At 43.7% G+C, this 14,339-nt stretch overlaps 1 protein-coding gene across 1 annotated transcript in view; it reads right to left on the reverse strand.

The window, feature by feature from the left end:
- The window catches only part of IQCA1 (IQ motif containing with AAA domain 1), a 247,156-nt gene that overhangs the window by 20,542 nt on the left and 212,275 nt on the right, over window positions 1–14,339 (reverse strand). The window contains exon 16 of the mRNA XM_069103144.1: window positions 12,809–12,895. Coding sequence (XP_068959245.1) covers window positions 12,809–12,895 — 87 coding nt within the window. The remainder of the gene's footprint in view (window positions 1–12,808; window positions 12,896–14,339) is intronic.

Below are 14,339 nucleotides of genomic sequence, written 5' to 3' on the forward strand. Positions count from 1 at the left end.
TTTTTGGGGGAGGTGGGAAAAGGCAAGGCAATTGGGGTTAAGTGACTTGTCCAAGGTCACACAGCTAGTTAAGTGACAAGCATCTGAGGCCGGATAGAAACTCAGGTCCTCCTGACTCCAGGGTCCATCCTCTATTCACTGTGCCACCTAGCTGCCCCAGGATTCTGGTTTTTTATCCACTCTACTAACTTAATCTGTTTTTTAGGACTACTTTTTCTTCTGTTCTCTTTCTCCTTTCACCCTTTCCTTCCTCAACAATGTTTTGCTTCTCTCTACTGCCTCTCCTTCTCTGCCCTCTCTTCCTTCAGTCCCCATCCCCTCCTAATTTATTCCCCTTCTACTTTCTTTTTGGGTAAGATAGATTTCTATACACAACTGATTGTTTATATTATTCTCTCTTTGAGTCAATACTGATGAGAGTAAGGTTCGAGCGATGCCTATCACCCATCCTTCCCTTTCCTTACACTGTAATAGGTTTTTTTTTTCACCTCTTCATGTGAAATAATTTACCCCATTCCTTCTGTACCCAGTGTAGTCTTCTTTCTTTTCCTTTGTTTCTTTATATCATTCCTTCACCTTATACTCGTATTCTCTGTCTATGAATATTCCTTTTAGCTGTACTAGTAGTGGTGCAATTTTTAAGAATTTTAACTATGGGGTGGAGCCAAGATGGCAGCATAGAAGCAGGAAAACTCCATGCACTCCCCCATAACCACCTCAAATACCTATAAAAATGACTCTAAACAAACTTTAGGACTACAGAACCCACAAAGTTACAAAGAGAAACAAATCTCCTGCTGAAGACAGCCCAGAAGGTGGACAAGAAGGATTCATCGCAGCCTGCTGGGAGTATAGCCCAGCCCTGTGTGAGCCTGTGGTTTTAGCCCTAGGGAGGCTTTGACCAGCCATGGCTAGAGGGACGTTGGGAGAGTAGATCACCAGAATCTGTGGCCATTTCCAGAATTATCAACCCAGAAATGCCAAAGACAAAGTGAGAGATCAGTGTAGACTTTGAAAACAGAGAGTCCGGGAGTGTGGTCCGGCCTCTGACCCCAGAAGGAGAAGTGGCAGCCACAGGAGCATGGCTGCTTCAGAGTTCCTGGCCTCTAGATTGTAGAGGGACCAAGCAACCATTCTGAGGGGGTAATTGCTCTTGCTTTAACCTGCTTGGAGCTGGATTGCTGTCTAGGGTGGAGGTTCTGGGGTGTGTGACCAGGTGCCAGAGCTGGTGGAGGCTTCAAAGAGCGTAGCCAACTAATCAAAACCCCCAGAGATTTGGGACAAGCCTCTCCCCTCTGTAAGCAGAGTTCTACTGTGGCAAAAAGCTCAAAAGTCAAGTAATTGAGGGGCAACATGAGCAAGCAAAGGAAGCAACACAAGCACAGCAGTCAAACCTTAGATTCCTTTCTTGGGGACAAAAAGGATCAAAGCATGGAACAGGAGGAAGACAACGAAGTCAGAACTCCTGTACCAAAAGCTTTCAAGAAAAAATATGAACTGCTTACAGGCCATAGAGGAGCTTAAGAAGGATTTTGAAAACCAAATAAGAGAAGTGGAGGAAAAATTGGGAAGAGAAATGAGAATGATGCAAGAAAATCATGAAAAGAGAGGCAACAACCTGACTGAAAAAAGTAACACCTTAAAAATAAACTAACTCAAATGGCAAAAGAAGATCAAAAAGCCAATGAGGAGAAGAATGCCTTAAAAAGCTGAATTTTCCTGATGGAAAAAAGAATCTCAAAAGCTCACTAAAGAGAATAATTCCTTCAGAATTAGATTGGAGCAAATGGAAGCTAGTGACTTTATGAGAAATCAAGATACTATTTTTTTAAAATCAAGATACTATTAAATAGATTCAAACAAATGAAAAAATAGAATGTGAATTATCTCATTGGAAAAACCACTGACCTGGAAAATAGATCCAGGAGAGACAATTTAAAAATTATTGGACTACCTGAAAGCCATGACCAAAAAAGAACCTAGAAATCATCCTTCAAGAAATTCTCAAGGAGAATTGCCCTGATGTCTTAGAACCAGAAAGCAAAATGAGGTTGAAAGAACCCACTGACCATCTCTTGAAAAAGATCCCAAAAAGAAAACTCCTAGGAATATTATAGCCAGGTTCCGGAGTTCCCAGATGAAGGAGAAAATATTACAAGCAGCCGAGAATAAACAATTTGAATACTGTGGAAACACAATCAGGATAACACAGGATCTGGCAGCTTCTACATTGAGGGATCGCTTGGAATATGATATTCTGGAGGTCAAAGGAGCTGGGATTAAAACCAAGAATCCCTACCCAGCAAAAGTGGGTATCATGTTTCAGGGGAAAATATGGTCAAGCAATGAAATAGAGGACTTTCAAATATTCTTGATGAAAAAGCCAGAGTTTGGAAAATTTGACATTCAGATACAAGAAGCAAGAGAAGCATGAGAAGGTAAACGGAGAAGAAATCATAAGGAACTTATCAAAGTTGAACTATTTTACATTCCTACATGGAAAAACAATAATTGTAACTTATGAAACTTTTCTCAGTATGAGAATAGTTGAAGGGAATATAAATGTGTGTGTGTATATGTATACATACATATATATGTCTATATAGGAGGGTATATGGGTATATGAATACATATGTAAGTGTGTGTATATATGTGTACAGGTATACATAGACAGAAGGCACAGGACCAATTGAATAGGAAGGGATGATACTTAAAAGGTGAAATTTAGAGGTGAAGGAGGTATGTAATGAGAGGAGATGGGGAGAGACAGACTGGGGCAAATTATCTCCTATAGAAGAGGTAAGGGAAAACTGTTACAATGGAGGGGAAGAAGAGGAAGGCAAAAGGGAATGGGTCAACCTTACTCTCATTGAATTTGGCTTAGGTAGGGAATGACATACACACCAAATATGGTAATTCACCCTACAGGAGAGTAGGGAGGAAGGGGATAAGAGGGGGGATGATGGAGGGGAGGGCAGGTTGGGGGGAAGGGAAGTTAGAAGCACACACTTTTGAAAAGGGACAGGGTCAAAGTAGAGAATAGAACAAGTGGGGGGCAGGATAGGATGGAGGGAAATACAGTCAGTCTTTCACAATATATCCACTATGGAAATGTTTTGTGTAGCTACACATATACAACATCTATTGAACTGCCCATCTTCTCAGTAAGGGTGGGTGACGAGGGAGGAAGGGAAAGAATCTGGAATTCAAAGTTTTAAAATCAAATGTTTAAAAAACATATATAATTATAATTTTACTTGCAACTGGGAAATAAGATATACAGGCACTGGGGTATAGAGATCCATTTTGCATTACTGGAATGTTGGAGGGGGGATATAGGAGGATATAGGAGAGAGCAGATTGGGGTATGGGTATACAGTTGGATAGCTGTTTTGGGGTAGTGGGTAGTGAAAAAATGGGGAGAAAACTTGTAAGTCAAAATCTTGTGGAAATGAATGATGTAAACAAAAAATAAATATAAAATTTAATTTAAAAAATCTAGACAAAAAATTAAAAAAAAAACAATTTTAACTATCATCTTCCCCTGTAGGGATGTAAACAATTCAGCTCCATTGAATCCTTTATGTTTTCCTTTCCCTTTTTTGGCTTCTATTGGTTCTTGATATTGGAGATTACATTTTTTGTTCAAATCTAGTCTTCTCTTTATTGAAAACTTGAAATTCATCTATTTCATTGAATGATAATTTTTCTCCTTGAAGTATTATGCTTAATTTCTATCGGTAGGTGATTCTTGGTTGCAGTCCTCGCTTCCTTGCCTTCTGGAATATTATGTTCTATGGCATTTGATCCTTTAATATTACAGCTGCCAAATCCTGTGCAATTGTGATTGTGGCTTGCTGATATTTGAATTGTTTCTTTCTGGTCACTTGCAGTATTTTTCCCTTGACCTGATAGTTCTGAAATTTGACTATAATGTTCCTTGGAATTTTTATTTTGGGATCTCTTTCCTTAGATAATCAGTGGATTCTTTCAATGCCTATTTTGACCTCTGGTTCCAGTATATCAGGGCAGTTTTCCTTGATAATTTCTTGAAAGATGCTGTCCAGGTCCTCCTTTTGATTATGGCTTCCAGGTAGTCTAATGATTCTGACATTGTCTGTCCTGGATCTATTTTCCAGATCGGTTGCTTTTTTCCGATGATATATTTATAGTTTCTTCATTTTTTATTCTTTTGAATTCTCTTGACTGATTCTTGATGGTTCATAGAGTCATTAGCTTCCATTCTCAATTCTAACTTAAAGAGTTGTTTTCCTGAGTTAGCTTTTGTACATCCTTTTCTATTTGGCCAACTGTCCATTTTAAGGCATTGGTTTCTTCAGGGGCATTTTTTCTCTTTGTCCATTTGGCCAATTCTCCTTTGTAAGTGGTTGTTCTCTTTTTCCAAGCTGTTGTCTCTTTTTTCATGATTTTCTTGCATCTCTCCCATTTCTTTTCCCGGTCTTTCTTCTACCTCTCTTATATGATTTTTAAGGTCCTTTTTGAGCTCTTCCATGAGTTCTTTCTGGGCATGAGACCACTTCCTGTTTTTCTTTGAGGCTTTGCCCATTATTTGTTTTGACATTGCTGTCATCTTCTGAGTTTGCATCTTGATCTTCCTTGTCACCATAATAACTTTCTATTGTCAAATTATTTTTTGTTGTGTTTTTGCATCTTTTTCGGTCTTTTCTCTTTCTTTTAAATTTGAGCTCTGCTCCTGGGATGAAAGGGGCACTATTTTAGGCTTCTTGTGCCAGAGACAATAGACCCTGGTTGTTTACATGGTGCTGCACTGATGTTGCCCTGAGGCCCACGGAGGACCCTCATGTCTAGTGCTGTGCTGAAGGGGTGGGGTGGGTGGTGGCCAGTACTGCTGGAGGCCATAAGGGTCTGCCAGTTTACCTGGTGCTGAGCTGGTGTCTTAGTGTTGGTGTCTGGTGTGTGCTGAGGTTAGTGGAGTGTTTCTGTGTTTCCTCAGGGCTATGCTAAAGTAAATGGTGATCTGACTGCTGGCAGCTGCCTGTTTGCTCAGGGCTATGTTGAATCATGTGGCAGTTCTCAGAGCTGGAGTCTGCCCATTCTCCTGACTATGCTGAGGCACTTGGGGTTTGTGGTGTTGGCATTTATCTGCTCCACCACACTGGGACTCAGGATTTCCTGCTGGTTTGCTGAGATGGGGCTTGCTGTAATGCTTCCTGTCCTGGACTGTGTTCCCCTTTTGCCCAAGTGAAACAGATCTTCAAGGTTTATTGCGCTAAAAGGTTGTTTCACCCCATCTTTTGCTGATTCTGCTATTCCAGGATTTTTTGGGGTGCTAGCTCATGTTTTTGTGGAGGTGATCATTAGAGGGTCATGGTAATTTACTGCTTACTCAGCCATCTTGGCTCCTAGAAGTCTCAAAGTTTGTTGGATATGTGGTAGCCAGTATTCCACTTTGGCCATGGACTGGACTGGGCAGCTTCCAAGGTCCTTGCTAAGGCAAACTTCTATGCATGCTACATACAGAGAAATGATCCAGTAGCCCAAGGAGTGGGTGGTAATGCTCTTCTGAGACATTCATCACTGCCATCGTGGCATCTGGGGTCTGCATCGTCCTTGGACCCAGTCAGGTGGTATTCATGGTTACCTTGCCAACAAGGTTGGTGCATCCCAGGTGACCTTCAAGGCCAAGAGCCATGAAATCCTATCCTAAGTGACCACCCCATTTCCTTATAAGACCAAAGCTTAGTGATAAGTCAGGAGGTTGTTAGTGGGATTTGGCTAGGCCAGAAGATAGATCTTCATGGGGTCAAAATTGTCACTCCTGCCATTGGGGTTTGGACCCCAGCCTTTGATGATATCCCCAAACAAGGTGGTGTGTTCTAACTCAAGGAGCTGAAGATAAGTTCCTAAGGGCACCTAGAAGTTCTGATATCCTTCACTTGCAATAGAATGTAAACTCATTTTGACCAGGATCTGTGTCTGGACTCTCTATCCCTACCAACTATCCTTGTAATTTATACAGTTTTTTTTTGGGGGGGGTGGTGGGTGGGACCAGACATGTGTTTTCTTCAGTATAGGGTAATCTGATAAGTAAACTCCCTCTCCTAATGCATTTTAACACCTTTTCTAGAACCTTCAAGAGTTGTCTGGGGAAATAAGAGGTAAATCGACTTGTCCAGAGTCACATAGTCAGTACAAGTCAGAGCTGAGACTTAAACCCAAGTCTGCTGGACTCCAAGTCTAGTTCCCTCTCTGCTATGCCACCCTGGCTTGCACACAGTAGGCACTTAATACACATGTTGAGTTGAAGCAAAGGGTGATGATGAGAAATAGGAGAATAATACAAGACAGAAGAGGAAAGAAAAAGTAAATGAACAGAGTGATAAAACTTTCTTTTTCCTTTTGTCATGTCTTCAGAAGAATAGAGCATATGCCCCTGCAATGTGTTTGGGGTTCTCATCCAACATGTCTATGCCCCATCTCTGGAAGTAATCAGAGATAGCTGCCCTGCCCTCAAGAGGTTTACATTATGACATGACCCTTCATTTTGAAAACAAGGGGATCAGGCCAGAGGATATTCAAATTACCTTGTAGTTTTAAATCATAAAAGTGATACATGTTTAATCAAATCAAAGTGCTTGGAGACAGGAAGGGGAGAGAAAAAGTAAAAAAAAAAGAATGTCAACCTTTGTGTTTACATGTAATTGAGAAAAAATCAAATAAAAATTAAATGAAAAAATTACATAAGTGATAAATGGATCAAATCCTTCCTCTGCCATTTACTACCTGTGTGACCTTGGACAAATTACTGAACATCTCTGAAATTCAGTTTCCTTGCTGCAAAATGAAGGGCTGGACCAGGTGGCCTCTATACAGTCTTAGGTCTATGATCTTATGACCTTGGGTAAGTTCTTTCACCTTTATGGGCCTGTCACATGAGGGAGTAGGCCTATAAGGTCTCTGAGCTGTCTTACAGTTCTATGAGCTATGATTCATTAACAGCCCTATAAACATACATGGTACCATCCATACATGTCCTTGGCTCCCAAGGCAGACAATTCTACCAGTCATTGTTGTTCTGAAGACACCAATAAACACTGCAAATCCTTAGTCCCTCTAAAGTTTCCAGGGTTTTCCTCTGTGCTAGACAGCCTGAGGGGTGCAGTGGGGCAGGTGGCCAACAGACTCTCCTCTCCTCCCTCCCAAGGGATTCCTTTCCAGGGGCTTGGCTGGCTTCTACCACTAAGCTGACAGAAGTCTTGATGTTCACTTAGGGGCTTGGCTTGGCTTCTACCACTAAGCTGACAGAAGTCTTGATGTTCACTCAGCTCCATCCTCGCAGACCAGCCCCAAAGGGCATAGCCAAGTCTCTTTGACCAGTTTGAATGTACTTCCTGTGTTACATCACCCCATTTCATCCAATGGCTTTCAAGGGCTTTTTGTGCCTGGTCTAAAGTCTTTGGTTGAATGATTCAATAGAGGTGCTTCCCCTGAGTAAGGGTTTCAGGAAGTAGCATCTTGTTAATTACTTTAATTGGGGTGGGGTAGTTGGGTGGTTGATTTACTCAACTGATTACCATCTATACATTTAAAAGGTCAGTTTTCCATCATATCAGCTTTGTACATGTGGAGCCTTCATAGTTTTGAGGAGGTACTTTCTAGGCGCAGTCTACACAAACTGTCTTCATTGGTCTCTTTCAGGGAGAAACTCACTGCTCAGATTCTAGAAAGAGTCAATTCATGCATATGTGTGTACCAGGAAGCAAGAAACAAGCTAGTGAGGTGGAAGGTGGCATATTGTATACGAGGACCAGAAAGTAGCCTGGTATAGCTGGATCATGGCTGATTGGATGGGAGTGAAGTATAGCAGACTTGGAAGGTAGGAAGGGCCAGGTTCTGAAGGGTTGGGACTGCCAATCAGATCCTGGAGGCAGGACAGAGCCATGGGCCTTACTGATTTGGGAGACAAAAGAATGATGCTGATGTTTTAGCAAAATGACTTTGGCAGAGTAGAGAGGATGGATTGGGATGGGGGAGAGACCAACCAGAAGTCTACAGCAATGGTCCTGGTAAGAGCCAATGAGGCCCTGAAATGGAATGGTGGCTGTGGGAACAGAGAGAAGGGGATGTATACCAGAAATATAGTCAAGGTGCTCTGATGAGTAAGATCCCACATTTTGGCATTTGGCCCTTAAAAACCTCCATTTCTGACTGATTTCATTTGATAGCCTCCTATGATGAATATTTCTACTATGATTTGGAGGCATATCAATTTGAAGCTTTGTCCACTCCATAGAGCGAGGAACCAGAGCCCAGGCTTGGATGACAAAATCAATCACAGATTCCTTTACTGTGCATGGGCCACTTCAGCAGGCTCAAGGGTCTCTCTCCCAGAACAAAGCACTGACCCTTAGTTCTGGGTGGAGAAATTGAATGCCCCAGAGGCTGAAGACTTCTTAGTGACCCAGTGGCGAAGATGGGCTCAGTCCCCTCCCAGTACAACCACTGGGCTTCCCCTGCAGCCCCAGCAGGGCTCGGGAAGGTGAGAGCAACTCATTTACCAAGATGTTCTAATGTAATTTCTGCTATTCTTCAGCAGAAAGAAATGAGTACCCCCACAGAGCAATCATTGGTTACCTTTTCAGCCGATCTCTTGGATTACATTATAATGTAATTGGCTCATTCATTTTTATTCGAATAAATTAAATAATGCAAACAACACTAATTTTATACTTGGATAGCACTTGGTAGATAGGATTTGAGCTGGCACCTGAGCCAGTATCGACAAACGAGTGATGGCTTACCCTCCCAGCCTTGCTCTTAAAGACACAGTGGAAGCACAGGAGCTCAACTTTGCTGTTTTGTGCTGTTACATTGATTTGGACAGTTCTGAAGTTGTGATTAAACCAAGGTGTGGCTGTTTTCTGAATGCAGCAGAAAGTACTTCTCAATACACTCATTTCTGATGTTTGAGAGGCTGACACACTGGGACAGTGTAGACAGGAGATCCCAGCTCCTAATCCTGGCTCTGGCATTGACTAGAAGGCTGACAATGGGATGGATTCTTTCTCCCTCTGAGTCTTGCTCTCCTCATCTGTAGAATGAGAGCATTGGGCTAAATGCTTCTCAAGGTGCCTTCTAGCCAGATGTGAATCCCACTTTGTGGCCAAGAACTGGAGCTGAAAGAGTCCTCAAAGAGTCTAAACCAAGTCATTTGCCAAAGGTCACACTAGTAGGAAGTGGTAAAACTGATATTCAAACTCAGATCTAGTGTTTCTCAGTCCAGTGTTTTACACACTCACTGCATCATCTATCAGCCACCATGAGACAATTGATCTCCACTCTGTCTCTAATGCCATGGAGTGAGGGAATTCCCTTGCAAAAAGGACTTGACTTCCTTGAACCCTAATTCTCCTAAGTAGGCCTGCTTGGTTTTCACTCAACTCCAGAAATTCAGGAAGCTTGAAGTGCTGGGATATATATATTTAGAACTGGAAGGATGGTCTAGCCAAAATTCTTTATTTTATAGATGAGGAAGCTGAGGAAGCAGCATCTTGCTCAAGGTCACAAGGAGTTTTGGGGATTTGAATCCATGATTTCAAATCTTTCATTATTTCTACTGTTCCATGCCCAGTCTCTAAGGAAACCAAATCAATTTAAAGGGCATGTTCCTATGGTTTAGAGGAAACCTCAATGCTGTAGGTACCTATTACCATCACTCATGGACCAGCTGAGACTTTTCCAGCTCAATCTGGGTGTCCTAGAACTTGCCTCCAGAATAAGAAGACATAGCTGGCTGTAGGGTCTGCATCAGACTTCCAACAACATATCATTTTTGCCTCAGTGATCCATTTGTTTATGGTAACTATTCTAACCTCCTTTTCAGAGAGAGGTTGTAGATTAGTTAAATATCTATCTATCTATCTATCTATCTATCTATCTATCTATCTATCATCTATCTATCATCTATCTATCTATCTATCTATCTATCTATCTATCTATCTATCTATCTATCTATCTATCTATCATCTATCTACCTATCTATCAATTCATCCATTTCCATTTATCTACCTTCCTAACAAGATCACAGATTCCAGAGACATGTGGATGGGATGACCACAATACAAAATCACCATAAGGACTTTGAGTATAGGTGGCTTGGTATGAAGAACTTTCCCAGTCCCTCCACTCTGGTCTCTGATAGAGAATTTTTTAAATCCTCAGGCTGCTATGTGAACCTTTTGGGTCATTAACACTGCTACTGGTTAAGTGTCCAGAGTCAAAGTCTTTTTAATGGTGTGTCTGTGTATTTGTGTTTGAATGGGTATGTGTGTGTGTGTGTGTGTGTGTGTGTGTGTGTGTGTGTGTGTGTGAATACTCCCATTAGTAAGGGAATAGGAAATGAAAGGTGGGTTCCATTGGTGGCCCTCCCATACTTGGACTCTTCCCGATTTTGATTGGAGCCATCTACTATTTTTGTGGCCACAGGCATGTTATACACTTGGTTGATGTCCCCTCCATCCTCCTTATCACTACTTCTGGGCAACTTCTCAAGTCATTGCCCCAGAGCTGGCCCGCCATGTGAGTGTGGCCTACTGCTAATGAGGGCGAGCCTTCACAAGGCAATTTCAATTTGCTTTAGTGCCATTAGTTCCCAATGATGATGATGGCCAGCGCAGCTGTCCTCTTGCTGCATGGCACACAGAAGCTGTGATGTTGGGATGGCTTTTGGTAGATGAAGTCATGGAGTGTAATGGGGTGTAAAATGCAGGCACAGATTGGCTTGCAGCATTTGGCATCTGACAACCTGTGACCAGCTCCCAGAAGGGGAGGGGGACTGAGCTCCCAGACTGCAGAGCAGGGGCCTCTGGGGCTTCCAGTCCAACCTGTCCTCCACCAGGAACCCCTTCCACAGCATCCCCAACAGGCGGCCAGGCAGCTCCTGCTGGAAGAACTCCATGAAGGAGAGCCCAGCCTCTCTCGCTGAGTGCAGCCCATTCCTCTGTGGGACAGCTCTCATTGTTAGGAAGATTTTCCCGACATTCACACTAAATTGGTTTGTTTTCTACTTCTCCTCAATGATCATAATAAGACTTGGCAATTACATATCCCTTGAAGTTTTACAAAAGACTTTACATATAGTTTCTCATTTTATCCTCACAACCGCCCTGGGAGGCAGGTCCTATTATTACCCTCCTTTTATAGATGAGGGAACTAAGGCAAATTAATTAAGTGATTTGCCCAGGATTACAGCTGAGTGTCTGAGGCTAGATTTGAACTCAAACCTTCGTGACTCCAAGGCTGGTGTACTACCCAGCATACCCCCCATTGATCATAGTTTTGCCCTTTGGGGCCAAGAGAAATGTTAATTCTCTCCTCAAAAGGACAATCCTTTAAGCATTTTGAATTCACCTCTCAAGGACCATAGCTGTAGATCTGGAAGACACCTCAGAGGTCACCGAGTCCAAACCTTTCATTTTTAAGGCCCAGAGCTGCTGACTGATAGAACCAGCACCGAACTCAGGCCCTCTCACTCCAGATTCAGACCCTCTTTTTGCGGAAACATTAACACCTCTCCCGGATGCGGATAGGCAAAATGGCTCAAACCTGCCATCTCCGAAGTGCTCCAGCCGCTCCTCAGCACCTAGGACAGCTCCTGGCCCACCAGAGGCAGGAGGCATGGGGACTGATTTGAATTACTCTTTATCATTGTTGCCCTGAGCATTTCAGAAACATGGGAATGAGCTCCTTTAAACCGAGCACTCAGCCACGAGAGGGAGCCAATTGCCATTCCCAGGTCAAGTAATAAACAAGGCTTCTAAACAGTTTCTGAAATGATAGGGCAATCAGGGATCATTTAGGAGAAGAAAGGATGGCTCTTTCCCTCTTTATCCAAATCATCCCTCCCTGCTCAAAGTGATGTATAAAACATAAGAGCACACAGTGATTAAAACCCTTATGAATTTAATCAGAAATTCCCAGCTAACCACTATTTGCTGTGGTGCAAATTGATTCAGAATAACAATCATGGGGAGCTGCCTTTAAAAAATAACAAAAAAAAAACCCAACTTGTGGGAAATCTACTGGTGATTGGCAGGGGGAAGTTACAGGGACCATGGGGGGCTGCAAAAGGAGAGAAAAGGAGGAAGGAAGCAATTGAAGCGAGGCTCCCTGGAGGTGCCCCTGCAGACAGGGCATTCCGCCGGGGATGGAGAGGCTTTGTTCCCAGGGCCAGGGATTACAGCACTTATTATTACTAACAAATGACGCCCTCATCCTAATAAACGCTGACTCGATGCTCCTCTCCTCAAGCCCATGAGAGAGCTCACCAAAGGGCTTGCTCACTCTTCGCCTCCCCCCCCCCCCAAGGGTTATTTAGATCACACATCCATGGATTTGGGGCTAGAAGGCATCTTAGAGGTCATTCAATGAGCTGCCATCTGTTGAGCACTTTGCAGGCTTTAAAGCAAGATGTAAATGCTAGTTCTTATCAGCTCTAGTCCAGCCCTTTCATTTGGCAGAGGAGGAAGCAGAGGCCAGAGAGAAGAGACTTACCCAAGGTCATACAGTGCCAGAAGCTTCAGCCCAGGTCCTCTGACTCTACAGGCAGGATCCCTTCCACGGTATCAGGCTTAGGCTGCTTTTCCATGACCCTAGTTTCCTACAGCTTGCCTCAAAGCCAGCTAGGCCTTCTCCTGAGATGTTGCCACTCCCAGATCCCACCCCCACCCCCAGACCCTGACAGAAAAGGAGACTAGAGGTTCATATGGTACTTGAGAACACCTCGCTGGGGACTGGGGGAAGATGCACAACTAAGAAAGGCCATCACCTCCTTTTCAATCTTTGGAACTTTTTTGTAGAAGGTTTTTTCAGTGTCTCCAATCCAGATCACTGATGGCTGCAGCAGCCGGGCCACCTAAAAGAGAAGAACAGCACACTCACTGGACGTCTTGCTTCCTTGTTTTCCCCTCGGCAGACACACATTTGTTGCTAATGAAGAGGGAACATGTGAACACCCCATTCTAGACTGTGGGGGACTTTCTGGGACAGTGTTAGGGCTTCCTGGGACTCTGGGACAGCTGTCATATGCTCAAAAGCCTCAGTGATGAGGGCAGGACCTGGCATACAGTGAGTGTATGCCTGATAAATGCTTATTGACTCATTGACTTGTTTAGAGTATGGTAAGAAGAAGGTCTTGGGGGGTCACAGAGTTTAACCTGGAAGGGGGTGGACTTTCAAGGTCATCCATTCAAACCCCCTGATTTTACAGAGGAAGAGACTGAGGTTCAGGGAGGTTTTGTGATTCAGACCCATAGGATCATACACCCAGAGCTAGCATCTCGATCAATCCTTTCTCATTTTCTAGGAGAATGTAGGCCCAGGGAAAAATGGGGACTTAGGATCACAGACACCGACTCCAGAGATGCAGAGTTGAAAGGGTTCTTATTAGTCATCTAGGCCAAACCCCTAAAAGGTGCAGAGGAGAGAGTGCTAGTCTTGCAGTCTGAAAGAATTGAGTTCAAATCCCCCCTCAGACATTTCCTGGATGTGTGACCTTAAAGAGGTCACTTATCCACCCATTCTGGGCCTCAGTTTCCTCATCTGTAAAATGAAGGAATTGGACTTGACCTTTGAGGGCCCTTCCAGTTCTAAGTCAGATGATTTGCTTAAGGTTGCCCAGGCAGTAAGTAGCAAGCTGGCATTTAAAGTGCGACCCTTTGCCCCCCCCCACACACAGTGCTCTCACCTCAGGGCCCCACTGTTATCTGTAAACAGCCTCCAAACTCAGAGACCACCTAATTCAGACAGGGACCTTCATTTGTGATCCTGTCCAGAGCCTCTAGGGGCCATTGTGTCTGACAAGGGCAGCAATGCCACACAAGGCTTTCCCTCACACCACGCTTGCTCTCTCCTACAAGTAGCATGAAAGCCTTAGAAATCCAGCTCAGAGGGGGTCAGTGCCTGCTTCTGGGGGGCCACAACCTCACAGCCCCCTGGAATTGTGCTTCCAGCTGGAAAGGGATATTGAGGCTCCCCCACCCCACATTAATTACATTCTCCTTCCAGGACTTAAGTTTATTCAGGTTTGTTCACCCACAGAGGCACTGCCTTCTTCATCATAAAGAGATCCAAGACTACATCCCATGTACAACCAGGCTTCTCTTTGCTGCCTTGGACCCTGCTGGAGGGACTGCGTGGGTGCCTCGGGACATGCATGAGGCGTAATGGCAGTCCTCGGCTAAATGTCGATGGGTGATTTAGAGCTCTGATAAAAAGAATGAGCACACATGGGCAACTCTCTTCGAAGCCCCAAGAGACAGATCTCTCTCTCTCTCTCTCTCTCTCTCTCTCTCTCTCTC

Source organism: Petaurus breviceps, unplaced genomic scaffold (genome assembly GCF_028583685.1).
Source record: "Petaurus breviceps papuanus isolate PSGF00001 unplaced genomic scaffold, PetGlider_PUasm1.0 567, whole genome shotgun sequence".
NCBI classification, from domain to species: domain Eukaryota; kingdom Metazoa; phylum Chordata; class Mammalia; order Diprotodontia; family Petauridae; genus Petaurus; species Petaurus breviceps.